We start from the raw sequence: 18,828 nt of genomic DNA on the forward strand, positions 1-18,828 counted from the left end.
CCCACTACGCTACATTTGCATCGGCATCATCATGAAAGATGATTGCTCCCCAATCTGGTCGGTTAAAGCGCTTGCCTTGTTTTCTTGCCAGCTCATCGATAGCCTGCATCTCGGCTGGGCTTGGCACAAAGTTGTCCTCTAGGTTCGCAGCGATTCGCTTCGGACTGATGGACTTGGGTATCACGGACCAGCCCTTTGCAATACCCCAGGAAAGCATTACATTGCCCGTCGCGACGCCTCTCTTCTCAGCAATCTGGACAATGACGGGCTCCTCGTGCAAGGTGCTCCCTGTGCCACCTAAGGGCCCGAAAGCTGTTTGGTGAATACCCTTCGACGAACAGAACGTGTGTAACTTGTCTTGAGGTAGAAGAGGTTGAATCTCAGTCTGGTTAACAGCTGGCACGGTCCTCGCTGTTTGGAGGAGCTTTTCGAGATTCACGGTCGAGAAGTTCGCGACACCAATCGCACGGACTTTGCCAGTGTCTAGCAGCTTCTCCATCTCCCTCCACGTATCTCGGAAATCCCAGCCTTCGACATGGACATTTCGATCTTCTTTGCCGTACTCTGCTCCTGTGTCTGGACTCAGCGTGACAGGCCAGTGCATGAGGTAGAGATCGACATAGTTCAATCCAAGATCTTGGAGAGACTTGTCTAAGGCTTGCTGTACGCGTTGATGGTCCGAGGACCAGAGCTTCGTTGTGACGAAGAATTCTGATCGAGGGATCGGCGCGCTCTTGAATACTTCACCGATTTCCGCTTCGTTGAAGTACAGCGGCGCGCAGTCGAAATGGCGATATCCTGCTGCAAACGCCTCTTTTACAGCTTTTGCTGCATCACCAGGTGCAGCTTTCCAGGTACCAAACCCGACAGCAGGGATTTGAGCACCTGTGTTGAGTGTAAAATGGCTTCGAACAGATTCCTGCCCGACAGAATGCCCATTCGTTCCATTGCTGAGCTTAGAAGCTGGTGGAGGCCGAGAGATCACATCGGGAAGAGATTGCTCGAGCTCAGCCAAAGGTTGCATCGTGACGATTGTCGACTCTTGCAGTGCTTTTCCGGCTGGCTGATAAGGCTTTCTTGTACTGAAAGACGCATGACTCGAAAGACCAGCTACTGGACCAGCGAAGTACGCTGTGCCAAATTTGGTTGCCGAGAGACCTTTCTTGCAAGCGCCTTCGGCCAGCGCGACTTTCCCTTGGAGCTCTCTCGCTTCCTCGATCTTACCTTCTTGCCATAGCGAGTAAAGCTTCGACACCGATTTTGGGAATACATTGCCGATACCAGTCACACAGCCAATCCCGCCTCCGATCAAACAGGGAAGAAGCCAATCCGATTGTCCAGAGAAGACCGCGAATTCCGAAGGCTTGAACTTGGCAGTAAGTGAGGTCACTTTGCCAGCGTTCGCACAAGTGAGCTTCACGCCAACGATATTGGGATGTGGCGCTAGTTGCGAGAGAATGTCGACACTGAGGTCAATGCCTGACGTGACGCCTGGAAAGTTGTAACAGATTATCGGAATCCTCGAGTTATCCGCCACCTCGCGATAAAACTCTACAATCGCATCGTTCGTTATCACCTTGGGCCAATAACTCGGAGGTAGCAAAAGTCCAAAATCTGCTCCAGCAGCTGCTGCATCTTCTGCGAGTCGGATTGATTCATTCGTGGATTGCCCGCTGATTCCAGCAGCTAAAGGAAAATCCGGGACTCCGAGGTCGATTGCTGCTTTTCGAGCTGTGCGAGTGATATCTATTCTTTCTTCTCGGGATAGCAGAGCTGCCTCAGCTGTGGAACCTTGGAGCACCAGGCCATTTACGCCGCCTTTGATGAGGTGGCAGAAGTATGTGTAGCTTGCTTCGAGGTCGATTTCTTGGCGAGGTGTGTCTTTGTATAATGAGATGACGGGACACCAAACGCCGGCTGGGACGGCGGGTGACGTTGTAGAAGGCGATTGCTGGAAGTGTGGCATCTTCGCTAAAGTTCTGGGATGGATCAGATGTCTGTCCGGCCAGAGAGCATTTCAGAGCAACGAGACGATGTCAGAATAAAGTGAGCCAATGCGGATTACTAGAGCAATTCCGCGCGGCGAGACTGGTGCCGGCCTTCTTCCTGGCATCGGTGGACCTTTGGTTTGGTGGATAGAGAGCTCGGCGGGCATGCCGACTTGTTGATTACCGTCGGAGGAAGCCTTCCGAGGTCTGTCCCGAGCAGGTCGAATTGTCTGATGTGGTGTCACAAGGCTCATTGCTTTGGTGAAAGTGTACGTGGAGAGCTGTGGGGTATTTCACTCTCTGCCGAGCCTGCCGCTGATCGATGTCTGGTCTAAATGCCATTCAAGTCGACGACTACACATCTCAATGTACGACCATCGACACTTCATGAAGCGCAGCAAGCTATGATGGACGTGATGGGGCTGAAGTTGACTTGAGCATGGTCACCAATTTGATCGCCGGATGGACATTGAAGCGGGCGCTCCTGAGGCTTCGCGACGCGATTTCCCAGGACCCGTCGCACCGTTCCTCGCCAAGTTGTGACGGGACGACCGATGTACAGCAAGATTCTGGATAGTGGCGGCATTGAATGGCATAAAAGCCTGTGTACAGCCTGCCTGGCTGCGTAGGACGGACTCTCCTCTGGACGCCCGGTATCTTAAAATATCCAAAGGCACCAAGTGGATCTATTCCTCCGCCTATAACTCTTGTGGCATGTACTGGGTGTGCATGAAAGATGCGGTGCAGTGAGATGTTTTTGGAGACTGCGTCCCGAGTATGTGACCAGCTCCGTCAGATCCCAGCTCTCTCAGTCGACCATGCTCTTGAATAGTCAACGATGTCTGTTCAAGATCTTCTGCACTATTGGAAGCTCTCAACGGGCGCTTTCGTCGGAGAGATGAAGCAGCTACTGCCGTCTCGTGTGGCTGGTTACTGGTGTCCTCGATTCAGCAAATTTTTGGTCGTGTCCTGGATGAGAGCAGAATTTACGACCTCGACACAGGTGTCGTGGCCTGGGCTGGGAATTGAAATGTCTGCCAAGATTCAGTTGCACATGACCGCAACTGGTATCAAGGACTTGTATTCAGAGATGCAGATGAGTTCTGGTAGCCACGACAGTCAATGGTGCAACGCTTCTGACGTACTGACACGTCGATCTGAGTAGAAGGCATCGGGCCGTCGTCGTTTCCGATTCCTTTGCGCGGTCGAATATCATCCGTTCCCGGGCCGGGCATGTCGTCGGCCCTAAGGGTTTCCAGCCTGTTCACAACCCCGACTACGGTGGAGCAACAAGCTTCTCCTGATAGCTTCTGAAAGTCAAGCTGAGTCTATCTGTCCCGATGTCGTCCAGTATCAGACCACCTACATCAGCCTATTTACTATGCCTCTCAGCAAAGCAAGAAGCCCTTCGACTTATGTTATGCCCAACACTGAAACGCAACCAGAGATTACGTACGAATCCGCCCGAGGGCGAAATTCTCTATATGGCGCAACGTGCTCAGCCTCGGGGACGCGTCTAATGTGATATGTGCGAGGAGCAGAAATAGCAACCCTTTCAGAACTCCACCACGTGTTTCATGATGCGGCCGCAGTTCCGATTCATCCTACAAAGTTTTCTAAAATGGGAGATTTTGGCTTTCCACCCGTGCACAAAGCTCCTTCTTGACCTAACACAAGCTAATTGTACTAGCTTAGGGCTGAAGACCAGTGGACTAGAACTGGTCTTATAGGCGCAGTAAAGTAAGTGAGAAGCCACAAAATTAGGGAACATCTATACGCTGGGCATCGAGCATCGCCAGCTCGACACCACGTAACCTGTGCAGATACACGGAATAGAAAGGCGTACTTGGTATAGCAGTGCCGTAGGTTATCTCACCCTAGCACAACGAACCTGGCGGCGTAGTCTTCGTTGTCTCAGGCTTGAAGTTTTGTGGATTCTCTCCCTACTCTCTCAGTCCGCTGCTTGGCATCTGCTCGTATTCCTTTTCCTTGTAGCTGATGATGGTCTGTCAAAGTAGCTAGCAGTCGTAACAGCGATCTTATTGCGGAATAGGGTGTCGATCACTCCCGTATTCTGGACATGAAACAGTCTGATCGCTGTCGTGCCTTGCGCGTACATGCCAAGATTCCGTAGTAGACTAAAACACAGGCTGGATATATTTGAGGCTTCCTGGTGGTGACTGCCTACTCTCCAGTAAGTCAACATTACAATACGTCTTTCACATACAACATCACTGTACGTATTAACTCTTTGCGTCCGACTATCAGCTTCGTACTGACTCCTTCGAAGCGTCAGACCTCACAAAGAACCAGGATGCAGTTCAACGCAGTCATCGCTCTGGCAATTGCCACATTCTCAGCAACTCCAGCTCTGGCCGAGCAAGTAAGTGCAGCCATTGAGATTGTATCTGCAGATTCTAACCGGTGAAGGTACAATGCTGGTACGACTTGGATTGCCAGAACGGGCTCTACTGCGGCCCAGGCAACATTTGCGCGGATGCTGTCCAGGGAAACGCCAACAGACAGCAGGGCCTTTGCGTGTTCGACCAGGAGTGCACCGTCGAAGATCCAAAAGTGGTCGATTTCTGCTGGGATGGTTCATGCACAGATCCTGCCTCCGCCAACGCTGTGGCTGCTGGCGTGCCTCTTACTCCTCCACAGCAAAACTAAGTCCTGAGATATCAGAGTCCTCTTGTTCAGTAAGGCAAGTTGAGCAATCAGTTGAGGCGCTATGCCGTGATTCAGCATGCCAGACGAGATACAATCATATAGAGCGTGCTGTATGGCAAGCTATCACTGTCTAACCACCGCATGAGCTCTGCGACAAACTCCACGCTGACAATCATGTCCTCTCCACTCTCTCAGTTACCGTTGCGGCCGAGCCCTTAGCATCGGCATGTGACTCTTCGAAATCTACCGTTTTCTCCATCATAGTATCCTGAACGTCTCTTCGCACCTTATCCTCTTCTTTTGGGTACGCAAATTTCCACATCATCCACAGAGGATGTTGGAAGAGGTCATCCATAGATTCAATGGATCTGCCCTGTAGGTTTGTCAGTAATTGTGGTGGATCAAGCTAGAAGGAAGAGACCTCTGCCTACCTTGGTTTCTGGCAAGCACAGCCATACGAAGCCGACCCCGAGGTAGGTCAAGACCGCGTACATCAGAAAGATGCCCCAGCCCATCGTTGTAATCATGTTTGGTGTTGCACGCGTGATACCTGGCTCAGCTGTCAGCAGACAATTGTAAACACATGTGAAGCGATCTTACCATAGTTCACGATCCAATTTGTGAAGAAGCAGAAGGACATGCAAAACGAGCGCTGGAGAGTAGTCAGTAACAGATCATATCAAATCAAAACTGTCGTTTGATGGCTTACGATACGAGCAGGAAATATTTCTGCAGCAACCACATAACATGCGACTGAGTGTCCGAACGACCATCCGAAAGCGTAGAGGTAGATAGCAATGATGCCAACGATGCCTCCAGCTGGAGTACCGCCAGTAACAGTCTCTGGGTCAGGGCCGAATCTGACGTAAAGTGCCAGGTAGAGCATGCAAGAAGCCTGGATGGTCGCACCCACGATGAGGGGTAGACGGCGTCCAACATGTTCGACGAGGTAGCCAACGTAGAAGATAGTGGTGACAAACTTGACGACACCGTACACGCCCGTTGTGAGAAGTGAGTTGCCGTCACTGACGCCGATGATCTGGAAGATGCGAGGGGCGAAGTACTATGACATGTCAGTAAGCCGAACGAAGTTACTAAATCGTTCCTCTTACATTGAGCGAGTCAGTTCCGGTCAGCTTGTGAAACAAGAAGAGCATAACAGCGAGGACAAATCTCTGAAAGTTACTCGGAATCGTGAAGATGTCCTTCAGGATTTGCCAGTAGCTGTTGCCAGCATGAATTTCCTGCTCCGCTGCGATCTGGTTGTACGTCTCATTGTATTCGAGTTGAACATAAGGATGATCGGCAGGAAGACCTCTGAGCTTGCTGAGATTGGCAAGCCCTCTTTCGTTCTTCCCAATACGGATCAGGTACCGCGGCGTCTCGAGGAGAAATGGCACCATCAAGCACATGAATCCGCCGGGAATAAGCTGAATGGACATCGCAGTCTGCCATTGGGAAGTGTTATATTCGATATTGGGTCCAGACCACAAGGAAACTCCGTAATTGACCCAAAAGGCAATCATCAAAGCCACAATGATGCAGAGGTTATACGTGCATACCATTGAGCCTCGGACCGATCGTGGAGCATTCTCTGACAGGAACTGCGGTACTAGCATGCTGCAACTGCCGACGCCCAAGCCACCAATGAATCTTCCAGCAAGCAAGACGTCAAAATTCGGTACCATCTGTAGTGCAGCTCCGAGCATGAAGACAAGCCCGTAAGTGAAGACCGACCATTTCCGTCCCAGGTAATCCGAGGATGGAGCAGCCATCAGAGCCCCAAGAGAACCACCTGCTGCGAGCATGGCTGCGATGGTACCCTTCTTGTCGTCGCGTTGCTGCTGAGTATCGTCGACCAAGCCGAAAGACCGTTCGAAAGAGGGAAGTTCCATGATACCGCCGATGTTGCCTTGATCGAAGCCATAGAACATGCCCGCCCAAGCTACTGCCACCAATAGGTAGAGTAAGCGGCCATTGAAGATCTCGCTGGGGTCCTTTTTCGCATCATTGCTCAAGAATAAAGAGCCTCCAGCCATCTTGACAAGTTCGATTCAGAAGTGTGAAGGATGAATAAGATGGCTATGGCCTCTTCTCGAGCCTCATACCACTCTTTAAAACATGACAGCGAGTGCACTTCGGATTCGGAATAATGCTGCAACGAACATCCCCGGCTGCCATGATCCGATGTTGTTTTCTGATGCCGTAGCTTCGCCGACAGGGCATATTGACAGGGGATGAACCTTGATGATGGCCAAGAGCATCGTTGAAGCAGTTATGGGAAGAGGAACGAAGACCAGTCGTCGCTAAGCCTGTGGCCAAGAGCGCTATGCACGCCAAGGCATGGCATTTGGGGTTTCTCCCCACGGGGAGGAGAGGAGAGGCATGAGTGCGGAGACAGCTTCCGATATTGTTCTCTGCCGTGTCTCGAAGCATGAAATCTGAAGTCGTGCGAAGTGTAGGAAGGTCACAGGAGCATGTCGTCTTCTTGTGGGTCAAATTTTCAGGTCAAACTCGGCCGATGGAAACTGGGCGTATCTAGGTTTCGGGATATGGTAACCAAGGCTTCGACTTTCCTGAAGTGCCTGTGCAATGAATGTGTACAGTCGGGTATTAATTTCTCATATCAAATACGACTGGGCGAACACTGACCGCCTAACTGTGACACCAAGAGGATTGGCGAGAAACTCGCTGTCGAGAATATATGTTAGAAGATCGTCAATTGCGTCGTCGAGCGGCGAGGAAGTAGCTGAGCTTGAGCACCTGTGGCAGTGTGCGGCGGATGATCGAGACTCATCGATACATGGTCTGTGTCGAGCTGAACGGACAGGCCACAGGTGGCGTTGGTGCCAGATTTGGACCTTTAGAACGACTTTTGCGTTCTGAGATGGTAATTTTGTGCCGAGTCCTTCAATCTGCTGCAGCAAAAGGAAATGTAAGTGCGCTCTGGAAGCCATACAATGGACATTGCGCCTGAAATGGCAGCCGACGTGTCCGTGTTCGATATTTTTCAGACGTTACGCTTTGGAAAATGGACAATGCTATCTCTCGAATGCTTGCGGAGCAGTCTCAGTTACCGTCAGAGCTTCGTTAGCAGACGGAGCAGTTGCTGGTCTGGAACGGACCCTCACAAAGGCTGGAGGCAAGTGAGAGTGCCAAGAAGGAAAAAATTTCACCTCAACTTCGAATGCAGATATCTCGTCAACCAGCAGACGTAGTGGGCTCAAAAAGACAGGGCTGTTGCTTTTGATATGCTAAAAAGATGGGGCTTGATCTTTGAAGGTCTGCCTGGGGATCTGGATGACTGTTAGCTGCAATTCATACTCACAACTGCTGATTTTACAACGTACCGAACCCAGAATCTCCTGATAACGTGGAATCGTAGTCAGACGCCTTACCATTGGGCCAACAGACCCCATATGTTGATGGTGAGCTTGCCGGGTAGCTGCAATATAAAGATTCAATGTTTTGGAGGTGGCCGGCGTAGGTGATCGGAGGTCAAAATTTCGCCGAAAAACGGGAACAGCCGACCTGTTGTGCTCAATGCGAGCTGTTGCAGCTGCCTCGCTACGCCCTAGGCACGAGCGTATCATGCTGGGAGTGTAGCCAGCAAAGCTGCGTAGATTTTGTGGGAAGTGATCGGAATTTGCCGATGACCAAAATGCTTGCTTGAAAGGAGCGACGAAGGATCCGGGCCAAGACCAACCGCAGCAAACTGCCTTCAGCATCGTAGCTGCTTCCATGCTCCATGCCAATATGGACACAACATCAATGGTGGATGTGATATCGTTATACGATGGCCATGAAAGACTTCACCTCATCGCCGCTCTCGTATATTGCATGCTTGTACCATCGGGCGACCAAAGCTGCCACTGACGCGATGCGAAACTCAAATTTGCGCCTTGATGCGAGTGCGACAACGCGAGTGCGAGAGAAGAGTCTTGACTGATCTTGAGTCCTCACAGTGGCCGCCCTGCTTACCACCAAGCCAGTGCCAACATGACGGTACTACGAAGTGCACTGCTGGCCGCCGCCATTCTGAGTACCACAACGGCACTTCCCGGGTTGCTCTGCAAGACTCAATCACAGCCCAATCCCATCGCCAAAGACCGCCCGACAGAAGTCACCGGCACTATCAATGGCACGTCAGCCATCGTCCCGATACCGTACGATGTAGCGCGTAGTGTCATTCCGGCTCAATATGGCATTCTTCGAGAGGCGTACGAGAAACTTATTCCAGGATTCCCGAAGGACATGTACCCTGCGGAATTCGAGGGCTTGCTAGATCACGACGTGCAGAGCTTCGGCATAAAGATACCAGACTTTCAGGTAAGGGATTACACTTGCGCGAGCTTGAAAGAGCTTTGTATTGACCAGTATCCAGCGCATGGCACTCCGTTTCCCATTCGTGGACAGACTTAACGACGGCTATTCTTGCTTCCGATATACAGCACCGCAGCTTATCAGCGTGTCCAACCCGGTCGCCATAATTGGCTCTACTGCTTATGGGAAGACGATACCCGCCACTTTTGATCCCCCATGCGATGGCTACGCAAATGATAAGGCTGGCTCCACATACCTGTCGGGCTATGCAGTGCCAGAATCAAAACTTGTTGGTTCCGAGCCAACCTTCGATTCGCATTTCAGGACCGTAGCGAGCATCCCATACAGCCAAAAGCTGTTCGTCAACATCACGAATCAACCAGCCTTCGGCTCTGGACTGCCAGTCTGTGACAATTATATCACGCTCTACAATACAAGTGTCACACAGGGACAATTTGCGCCAGTGCCGGTTCAAGGAGAACTCAAAGTCGAACCGCCATATTATCCACAGAAGACAACATTGAAAGCGTGGGGCTACAGAATGGACAACGCATTCATAGAGAAGAACAACGTGCCATGTGAGAGTCTGAAGGGATATAGCGGAACAGGCCCGGGGGATTCAGGGTGAGAATGTTGCACTTTAGTAGAGAGCTAATGAAACATTTGCAAATTAGATTCTTCTCATCAAGAGAAGTTTACTAGACACTAATAATTATTTCGCCCACGCTCAAGCCAGCTTTCAGCGGCCGTACTCTCAAGGACAGTACACCACCTTAAAGTCCGTCTTTCCTTTATAACAAACAGTATCAGCCGGACTCCCAATATTAACCTGCTCCGGCTCCGTCCATCCTTGATCAGCAGGACAATCCCACGGCGAACAACTCTTACTCTCACAACTCTTACTCCCCTTCCCATTATCAATCGGATAAATCGCAACCCCAATATCCGCATCCGAACCCTTCATCACAGAAGCATCGTACGCACTACCAGCAAGCGAAGCTCCACCATATTCCATAGCGGCATAGCCGAATTCGAAAAGTGCTTGAGCTTTCCATTGGCCTCCGGTTCCCCATTCGGCGTGGCCGGAGAGGCGCATGCCGAGGGCTTTGTAGGGAGCATCGATGATGGAGGATTTTTTGGATTCGACGTTGAGGGGTTTGGACATTTCGTTCATGCCGAAGGAGGGGGTGATTTGGTAGAGGGCGAATTGTTTGGCCCAGGGGCAGTTGTTGTAGATGTGGATTTTGAAGGTGTCGGGGTCGTCGTTGCGGGTTGTGAGGGATGAGTAGGTGTTTGCTGGGGCTGTGTATGCGGTTTGCACGAGAGCGGGCAAGATGTAGAGGAGGTTTGATGTACGCATTTTTGATATCAATGCTCAGTGTTGCGAGATGCCGATTGCAGTCGTTCTTCTTTTTGCTTATGCTGGTATGAATACAGTATATTAATCGTTCGTGTCAAGCGTATAACGGCACCAGGCCTGAAAGAGAGAGTATACGAAACGAAGAATAAGAATGAAAATATGAAAACTCGTGCTGAAGTGTGCAGCAAGGCTGCCACGAGCAATTCTGGTATATGTACTGCTTCGTTGTTCGCCAAGAATAGACATTAATCTACCACAGACAAAGAATTGCTATCGTGGCTGACACGTGCTGCTCATAGAACCACGGTAACAAAGCATTGAGACTTGCCAAGAACAAAAAACGCATGTCGTCAATAAGGTCGTCAGGTCTTGTTAACTCCCGTGCGCCATGCTTCGCTGAACCACCAAGTGGCAGTGTAGCAGTGCCAGAGCATTATGTCCTCTCATCACGACTGCTCTTCCTCAGACTATTTCTCATCCTCCGGAGTAAGCCATTCTTATCGTTATACCGTTCACTCTTCGGACTGATCGGTCTCTCGCTCGGGGACTGCAAGCTTCTGATAGTGAGGCTTGTTCTCCTCTCACTGGGTGATACGGAGCGTTCCTCGATATCCGTCTTTGTTGCTGCATTGACTTCCACGTTTTTTGCAGCAGGCGTAGTTGGAGATGGCTGGTCTTGATCCTCTTCAATATCGTCTTGTTTTGAGTTGTGCTTTTGATCCTCATTCTGTTCGTCTTTTGAGCTGTTGGCAAGGTATTCGGGCTTCGATTCGGGCTTCACGTCTGCAGTAGTCGTGCCCGGGAATGTGAAATCGAAGTCCGCCCCGGCATCAGAGTGCCTTGGCATTTCCTCTTCCTCCTCTTCATCGTCATTATAATCACCGTCCACACTCCCAACAGGAGAATTTACCCTCGAATCGATATTCCCATCCAAGATCCTGAATGCACCAGCACTAGAGTTGCTTGGCATATCAGGAAGTGTCTGTCGGAATATGTCTTCATCCACCACCGTTTCAGCTGTAAAGACTTCTGGCGGAGGTCGCTGAACATTTGGAAGAGTGTCCCGAGCGAAATTCTCAGGGATTTCCATGGGTTCCGAGATCTGGAAGCCCAGTTCCAGTTCATCTGACGTTCCTTGATCATGGGAAGGTCCGTAGAAGCGTTCTGCTTTCGGGCCGGCTTCTGGTTCGAACCAGCGTTCCTCTCCATGTGTCATTACTTCATCCTCATGCTCTTGCACTTCTTGATTGGCGGGCTTTTGTGTCGATGGTGATGATGACTGCTTCAATATTTGTGCCAGGGGCTCTGAAGCTGGAGTTGTTGTAAGATCGGCAGACAACGAGGGCTTGCTTTCGGGTTCTGGCTCTCGCTCCACAGCAGTACTGTCTGCCCTCGTCTCTCCTGCAACTTCCGAGCTTTCTGCCAACGAAGGTGGAAGGGTGCTCGTCGACACATATTCCGCATTTGAGGAACTACTGAATCGCACCAAATTAGACTACATTTCAAGCAAAACAAAACAACTTTCTCAGAGCAGGCGAGCACTGCAAGCCACTGCAACAAGCAACAAGAAGAAGGAGAATGATCCCGCTTACTTCTTCTCCTTCGCCTTGTACACATCTCCCGTCCTTCTGATCTCATCGGCCGTGTCCTTGCCGCGACCTTGTCTCTCCAACTCTCTGACGAGAGGCAGGACCTCGCGACCGAATTGCTCAATCTCCGTGTCATAGTGCAAGAAAGCTGTCAGGATGATGTTGACACCCAAGCTCTTCAACAGCACAATACGGTCTGCGATTTGCTCCTTCGTGCCAATCAGCTTGGTCTTGAAGCCATCGTTGTATTGCACCAGATCTTCAAACTTGCTGTTTGCCCACATGCCAGACTTGTTGCCAGTCGAGGCACCGGCGTTCTGCACCTGTTGTCTGAAACCCTCAACGGCCTCTGGATCAGCCTTGCCTTGGATCTCTTGCAGAACGCGAATAGCCTCCTCTTCAGTTTCTCTGCAAATGACGAAAGCGTTGAGCGCAAAACCGACTTGTCCCTCGCGGTTGTTCTTCTTAGCCCGCTCTTTGACATCGCCAATCTGTGCCTGGAAGCCTTCGAGTGTGTTGCCGTTCATGAAGTAGTAATCAGAGACACTGCCTGCGTTCTCTTTCGCATCGTCGGAGTTGCCACCCTGGAAGATCTCAGGATGTGGGCGCCCAGGCAAGTTGAGCGGCTTCGGCTTCAGTGGGAAATCGTGGAATTGGTAGAAGTCGCCCTTGAAGGTGAACGTGTCGTTGGTCCAAATGCCCTTGAGGCATCGGATGAACTCGTTGGAACGACGGTATCGCTCGGCGTGATCGAGCCACCATTGACCGATGGCGGTGAACTGTAGGATGATCAGTTAGCCACAACGACAACAGACCCACATGCACTACTTACCTCTGCCTTGAACCAACCAGAGACGATGTTGACACAAGCTCGGCCTTCACTGTACTGATCGATAGAAGCAATGATCTTCGAAGCAACAGCTGGATTCCAGGGTCCGGGCAAAAGTGCGATAATAAGTTTAAGCCTTTGAGTCTCGTGAAGCAGTGCCTGCGACATGGACACTGGCTCGTGCTGATATTCTGCACCGTATCCAGCCATGAAGCGGATTTGTGAGAGGGCATACTCGAAGCCGACACGTTCGGCGGTTTTGGCGTATGTAACGTTCGACTTCAGACCCCAATGCGTGTTTTGCTTGATCTTTGAGATGACAAGACCGCCAGACACGTTTGGCACCCAATATGCGAATCTGACGCGGTCCGGATCGGAGTTGAGAGAATCTGCGTACTCAAGTGACTGGTTCTCAGTGGCTGTTGCACCGATGCCATTTGGAACAGCGCCATTGCTGAGTGGCGTGCCTGGGCCAGACTTGCCCTCCTCGCCAACAGGCACAACAACGCGTTTCCCGCCAATCTTCCCAGTGCGCATGCGGTCCAGAGCATCATTGATGCCTGCGAGACCACCTTGAGCGATCTCAACCTCAGGCAATTGAAGACTCTTGTGCACGAGCAGATCTTCCAGCCACACTGAAATGGCCTCGCCAACAATGGGCGCCTCATGGAAGACCTTGATGGGGAGCTTGTGATGCATAACGCCTCTGCCCACAGACTTTGGTAATCCGTTCAGACCCAGCAAGTGTGAGCGCGCACCGGTATCGGATTGGGTGAGAGCTTCTTGCAAGGAAGTTGCTGAGTCTTTGCCATTACAATCGATGCCGAATCGCAGCTTGCCACCAGAAACGGCCTTCAAGATGTCGATTGCGCGCTTGTCGTCGTACTTGTCAACCATGAAGTCTGCGCCAAGAGTGGACAGCCTTTGGCCTCCGTTTGCCAAATCAGCAATACAGGCAACTTTGAGACCAGCGTGCTTCGCAATCTGCAGCGCAATCTGTCCGGTCATGCTGTTGGCACCCCAGATCGCAAGCCACTCGCCGGGTTGTGGTCGTTCATTGACGGGAATGCCCGAAAAGATCTCATCGCGGATGTCATCTGGAACATTGCGAGGATCGAGCTGGCGGGTGAGCTGGAGGAGATCTGGACCCCGAGGAGCGTTTCTCAGGTTGGAGAGATCAAGTCCAAAGCTCACACCAAGTGCAGTGATTGCAGCAACGTAGGCGACACCCAAAGCAGCACCCTCCTTGACGCTCACGCCTTGTGGTATCCTTGTGACATTGTAGTCCGTTGTAACCACGTACTCTTGATAAGCTGCCTTCCTCACGTCTCGGTAGTCTGTCGAGGGACCGAAAACGACGTCGCCTTGCTGGATTCGGCTGTTGTTTCGTGGCGCTCTAACAACGATGCCGGCAAAGTCGCGACCATTGACCCAAGGATAGCTGGGCTGGCTGAAGCCATAGTCTGCTCCCTTCCAATCGACAGGGTTCAAGCCAATGGCAAGGACTTGAATCAAGATCTCGCGATCACCCTGTAGCTCTGGTATACTGCTACTCTTTTCGAGCTTGTACTTTTGGCGTGGTCCGTGGAGGAGGAGAAGGTCTTGCTGAGGAGCATCGAGCCGCAGGAATTCGTCCTGTGAGGGTCCTGCTGGTGACCGAGTGCCGTTGCCGTTTGAGTAGCCATTGGAGTAGCCATTGGAGTAGCCGTTTGTGTGAGCGTTGGCGCCATTGCCGTGGCCATTCGGCGTGGCGTGTCCGCTCAAGCTAGAGAAGCTCCTGCCACCCTGTGCTTTGGTCCGCCCACATTCTGAATCGGGGCGGAGGGAGAGGAAAGGGGAGGAGTTGTAGGTAGAAGGCATGGTAGCTGTGGCAATGTGATCGGGAAGAGTAGAACAAACATGAGCAAAATATGAAAAAGACACTGGACCTACGGAAGCGCATGCTGCGCCGATCTGTTGAGCAGCTCATCATTGGCGGCGCGTCTGACGAGCTTTGCGAAGATTTGACGCTGGCGATGCTTTGCCCACGCTGCAGTGCCTGCGGCCACCATTCGCGGCCAATAACGACGGATGCTGATGGCCGAGGGCGTTGATGTCAGAGTAGTTTGCCGTGCAGCTTGAGAGCAAGGATGCGCAGTAGTGCAGATGGCGTGCTCGTTCCCCGCCATGAGATATCAAACTCTATAGCATGTGACTTGCGGTCAGTGTGATGTCCAAACAATGATTGAGCGGGCCCGTTGTACAGCGGTTCTTGATCGATGTGGGATGGAGGACCGCCTCTTCAGAACATGGCCACCATCATGACATCGCCCCAGCAGCTGCGAGCCAGAGGCGAATGTGTCTCCGTCTTTTCCCTCCTCTGTATACATGTCTTATTATACCCAGTAATCATCAAAAGTAGGTTTGCGACAGGCCGGCGCTGAGGAAGTGTGCATGGGAGGTCTCGTCGGCACGTCGCAGCTGGGCGTGGCATAGTCAAAAGTGAGTTCGAACGTGTTGGGCCTCATGGGCTCGATGCCGTCGGCGATCGTTTCGTTGGAGCGCAGGATCCGATCGAAGCGTTGGTCGTGGGGGCCGCATATGCTTCGTGGGCTCCTGGTCCGTGATTATTGATCTACGAAGCGTCAAAAGCTCGTGAGCGTTTGATGGCGGCGCACAGCTGGCTGAATATTCTATGGGATGATGCTGCACAAGCAAAGGCGTCGGAGGATGGCAACGCCGACTTCACTCGGGAAAGTGGGGCTATTCTATCCCGGTCAATTGGCGCCTGCTTGCCGTTTGACTTCGATTTCCATTCAAACCACCACGCTCTGCATCGAACTAGAACCCGCTCACACCTGTTTCCATCGCATGGGATTGAACGATGCTATTCAGAACTGTGCTGGACATCTTGGCGCCCACCAGATGGCGGTGGGAGATGGGCGCGGTCCAGGAGCAGACTTCCCACAATCACAACAAGAAGGAATACTGGCCGAAAGTGCGCGGCCTTGATGTGTCGATACACTAGAGCAGGGCAAGCGTGTGATGTCCTCTCGATAGTTTTCAACTTCGCGCAGATGTCAATGTTGCTTGACCTGAGCATCCTTCTTCGGATGGAGCATCACGCACAAATGCAGCGCGACATGCACTATACGTCTGGCACAAAAATCCAGCAATGAGATCAGCCAGATCGATAAGTCAAGAGAATCAGCGGGCGTTCTTTGTCGTCCTCTCGCGCCCGATGCGGAGATACGTGGACAAAGAGAGATCTGAACAATCAATCGTTGTTGATTCGCGACAGTCAGATCATGTCATGGACCAAGTACACACACTTTTCTACATCTAACGAGCAGTCGAGATTACACGACAAGGAGTCACTTCGGAGCAACAGAATCTGCCGAGCTAGCTGCGACACCCGCTGCAACGATACCCAAAGAGCTGGCCAAAGCAACAAATTGTCGCTCACTCCAGATCTGCCTACACAATTCGCTTCACTCGCCCAATCAGCCACAAGCTCGAGTCATCCGCCTGGACACGCATTTACGCTGCTCAGTGATGCAAGGAGAGAACGACAAGAAGCGTGGTCGCAAGAGGCACCGCAGTCAAAATGATAGCGGTAGTGGTGACCAAGACCGCCATAGGTCCAAAGCGCCCAGGCGTGAGCGAAGCGAAAACTCGTCTGGTACAGCTCGTGCGGTAGCCCGCACTGGCTTGAACACTACGCCGAGAGCTCCGGAGGATTTCGGTCAAGGACGACCAGACGCTAGGCCCATGAAAGAGCCACGTTCCTCACCATCAGTCGGTGCCAGACCTTCAGCTGGTGCAGACCCAACAAGGCGAATCTCGAGGGACCGCATCTCGTCTGATCTCATCCGTCGCGACTCGACAGCGAACAAAATAGAAGATGCAATGCCCATCGATCCAAGGCAGACGATTTGGCAGTATATGACTGAAGTCCTGGACATTTTGACGAACTTAGGAGCACCTGCAGATACCATAAGAGATACGATAAACCTTACAAATGTTGCCTACGATCTTGTGGACCAGGGTAGCGAAATCGATGTTCCAGGAATTTCTCCAGACGTTGGGCACGTCGCAGTACACAAAGTTGTCAGCGAAGCTGTTTGGAGGATGTTCGCATGCCATCACTTCCGAACCGAGTATCAAGAAGAATTGAAGATGGAACTTGATTTATTCTACGGCCAGCAACGTGCTGCGGATTTCGAGAGACGATGCGACGACGCATTTGCGCTCTGGGCACAAGACGGAAGCCGCAAACCCGAGACAACAGCCTTTGAAATTTTCCAGGAAGTGGCATGGGAGGCTGTGACGGAGAAATTTGACGCTCTCAATCCAAATCTGAAGACCAAGGCCAGGTTCATTGACTTGCGCAAATGGTCCGAGGATGACATGACCAGAGATTTCGTTCCTCGACTGGCAGTCCCTCTTAGCAGTGCTGGAGGTTACTGTGAGCTACTGCTGCACGACATTCGAAAATATCGCAACCGTGAGCTCCAGAACATCCGTGGTGAATGGGCTCAGGCCATAAGTGATGCTGAGGGCCGACAGGATGAGCTCGAGCGCAGGCAACTTGAGGGCGAACTTAATACAATGGAACGCGCAGTCCGAGGAGGGGAGATTCCGTACGGGCCACGCGAGCAGAGACTCCCGTCATGGGATCAGAAAGTAAAAAAGTGGGAAGGTCTTGCACAATCGCTAGGCTTTGATCAGGAAAGGAGTGAGATCCAAGGAAATTGGCACTACAAATGCCAACTTGGTCGTGGCAGTTTTGGTAACGCCAGCCTTTGGGTTTCCTATGGGCCTGGTCTACGTTATCGATCGAAAGGTCGTCAAGGAGACTTACGCCGCTTCCCTACGTTCCGGATGGGATGACTCAAGGCTGTGGTTTGGCAATTTTCTTGACCGAGTGCCTCTGGAATACGGCTTGGCTAGTTCTGTGTCCAGCAAGCGAGGTGGTGATACCATCCTTCGGGTTGACGGGTACGGTATATACGATACGCTCGCGATGCACCGTCTTTATGCAGAATATTGCCCACATGGTGACCTCGAAGATCTTATCGACGAGTATGCTGGATTGAAATATAGCGACCTCGTTGACGAAAATGGCCGGCCCTATGGAAAGTAAGTGGGGTTCCTTTCTCGTCCACCTCGCACTACTGACGGCCCCTAGATACATTCCCAACCGAATGCTCTGGGCCATTTTCGAAGCACTAGTAGCTGCATTGTGTATGATGAGCGATGGCAAGCTGCCGAGCAGCCGATTTGCGGTCACTCATCAACCATTATTCCATCGCGACTTGAAACCCGCCAACATTTTCATGGCCAAGCCTTCTACCACCGACTGGCATGAAATCCCTATTGCCAAAGTCGGCGATTTTGGTCTATCAATCCACGCCAGCGATCCCACATCTGGAGCCCAGGGCGTGGGAACCCTAGGATACATGGCCCCAGAATCCTACGACTACCCGCCAGTCAGCGACTGGTACAGAAACACGGAAATCTCAGCAAAAGCCGACCTGTGGTCTGTGGCTCGCATCATGCTGAGTCTTATGAGACTCGAAAATGACAACAATGTCGATGTAGTGACACTCGACGATTTTGCGCCACCGCAATTAGAGCCAGAGCTTGAAGTGCATTATTCACAAACTCTGATCGATCTTGTGCATGAGTGCCTTAAATTCTGGCCAGATGACCGGCCTACTTGTCAGGAAGTGTGGAAAAGAATTCAAAGAGAGGTTAACTACAAAGATCCGGCACTGGAAGAGGAGTCTTTGAAGAAGCGGGACAGACAGGATGATGAGATTATTCTGTATCGCAATCCTGCGGATGCGTACTCTAAGATGACTTTTCAGAGGGATTGAGGAGGGTCTGGAATGAAACTCGGTGTGAAAGGCGGAGGAGCCTCACAGCAGTTCTTTCTTTGCCGGAAGCGGAAACATTTCTGATACTGAATGTCTACAAGACAAAGAAGCTGTCCAAATCGCAATACCTCTACCCTATCTTGCCCGCAAGTACTGAACATGCTTGAGAAGCAAAAATCAACTCACGGCACACCTGATTTCCGCTGAT

General features: G+C 51.6%; 8 protein-coding genes across 8 annotated transcripts; 3 read left to right on the forward strand and 5 right to left on the reverse strand.

The window, feature by feature from the left end:
• Positions 1-4: 4 nt before the first annotated feature.
• Positions 5-1,966, reverse strand: RHO25_008033 (uncharacterized protein; the record flags this gene model as incomplete). The annotated part of the gene is made up of 1 exon (XM_023600186.1): positions 5-1,966. One exon carries the CDS (start codon positions 1,964-1,966, stop codon positions 5-7), a length of 1,962 nt encoding a protein of 653 aa, XP_023449655.1.
• A 2,336-nt stretch (positions 1,967-4,302) lies between these two features.
• Positions 4,303-4,658, forward strand: RHO25_008034 (uncharacterized protein; the record flags this gene model as incomplete). The annotated part of the gene is made up of 2 exons (XM_023600187.2): positions 4,303-4,371; positions 4,419-4,658. The coding sequence occupies 2 exons, from the start codon at positions 4,303-4,305 to the stop codon at positions 4,656-4,658; spliced, it is 309 nt and encodes a 102-aa protein (XP_023449656.2).
• A 172-nt stretch (positions 4,659-4,830) lies between these two features.
• On the reverse strand, positions 4,831-6,697 carry RHO25_008035 (uncharacterized protein; the record flags this gene model as incomplete). The annotated part of the gene is made up of 5 exons (XM_023600188.1): positions 4,831-5,031; positions 5,090-5,208; positions 5,259-5,310; positions 5,368-5,721; positions 5,771-6,697. 5 exons carry the CDS (start codon positions 6,695-6,697, stop codon positions 4,831-4,833), a joined length of 1,653 nt encoding a protein of 550 aa, XP_023449657.1.
• Positions 6,698-8,657: 1,960 nt separating this feature from the next.
• RHO25_008036 (uncharacterized protein) lies at positions 8,658-9,609 on the forward strand (the record flags this gene model as incomplete). Its single annotated transcript, XM_023600189.2, has 2 exons — positions 8,658-8,987; positions 9,043-9,609. The coding sequence occupies 2 exons, from the start codon at positions 8,658-8,660 to the stop codon at positions 9,607-9,609; spliced, it is 897 nt and encodes a 298-aa protein (XP_023449658.1).
• A 126-nt stretch (positions 9,610-9,735) lies between these two features.
• On the reverse strand, positions 9,736-10,341 carry RHO25_008037 (uncharacterized protein; the record flags this gene model as incomplete). The annotated part of the gene is made up of 1 exon (XM_065603017.1): positions 9,736-10,341. The coding sequence occupies one exon, from the start codon at positions 10,339-10,341 to the stop codon at positions 9,736-9,738; it is 606 nt and encodes a 201-aa protein (XP_065459089.1).
• Positions 10,342-10,774: 433 nt separating this feature from the next.
• Positions 10,775-11,557, reverse strand: RHO25_008038 (uncharacterized protein; the record flags this gene model as incomplete). Its single annotated transcript, XM_065603018.1, has 1 exon — positions 10,775-11,557. One exon carries the CDS (start codon positions 11,555-11,557, stop codon positions 10,775-10,777), a length of 783 nt encoding a protein of 260 aa, XP_065459090.1.
• A 372-nt stretch (positions 11,558-11,929) lies between these two features.
• RHO25_008039 (uncharacterized protein) lies at positions 11,930-14,619 on the reverse strand (the record flags this gene model as incomplete). The annotated part of the gene is made up of 2 exons (XM_023600190.2): positions 11,930-12,709; positions 12,763-14,619. The coding sequence occupies 2 exons, from the start codon at positions 14,617-14,619 to the stop codon at positions 11,930-11,932; spliced, it is 2,637 nt and encodes an 878-aa protein (XP_023449659.2).
• Positions 14,620-16,293: 1,674 nt separating this feature from the next.
• RHO25_008040 (uncharacterized protein) lies at positions 16,294-18,620 on the forward strand (the record flags this gene model as incomplete). Its single annotated transcript, XM_023600191.1, has 3 exons — positions 16,294-17,476; positions 17,541-17,880; positions 17,930-18,620. 3 exons carry the CDS (start codon positions 16,294-16,296, stop codon positions 18,618-18,620), a joined length of 2,214 nt encoding a protein of 737 aa, XP_023449742.1.
• Positions 18,621-18,828: the final 208 nt, after the last annotated feature.

This window comes from Cercospora beticola, chromosome 5 (genome assembly GCF_033473495.1).
Source record: "Cercospora beticola chromosome 5, complete sequence".
NCBI lineage: Eukaryota > Fungi > Ascomycota > Dothideomycetes > Mycosphaerellales > Mycosphaerellaceae > Cercospora > Cercospora beticola.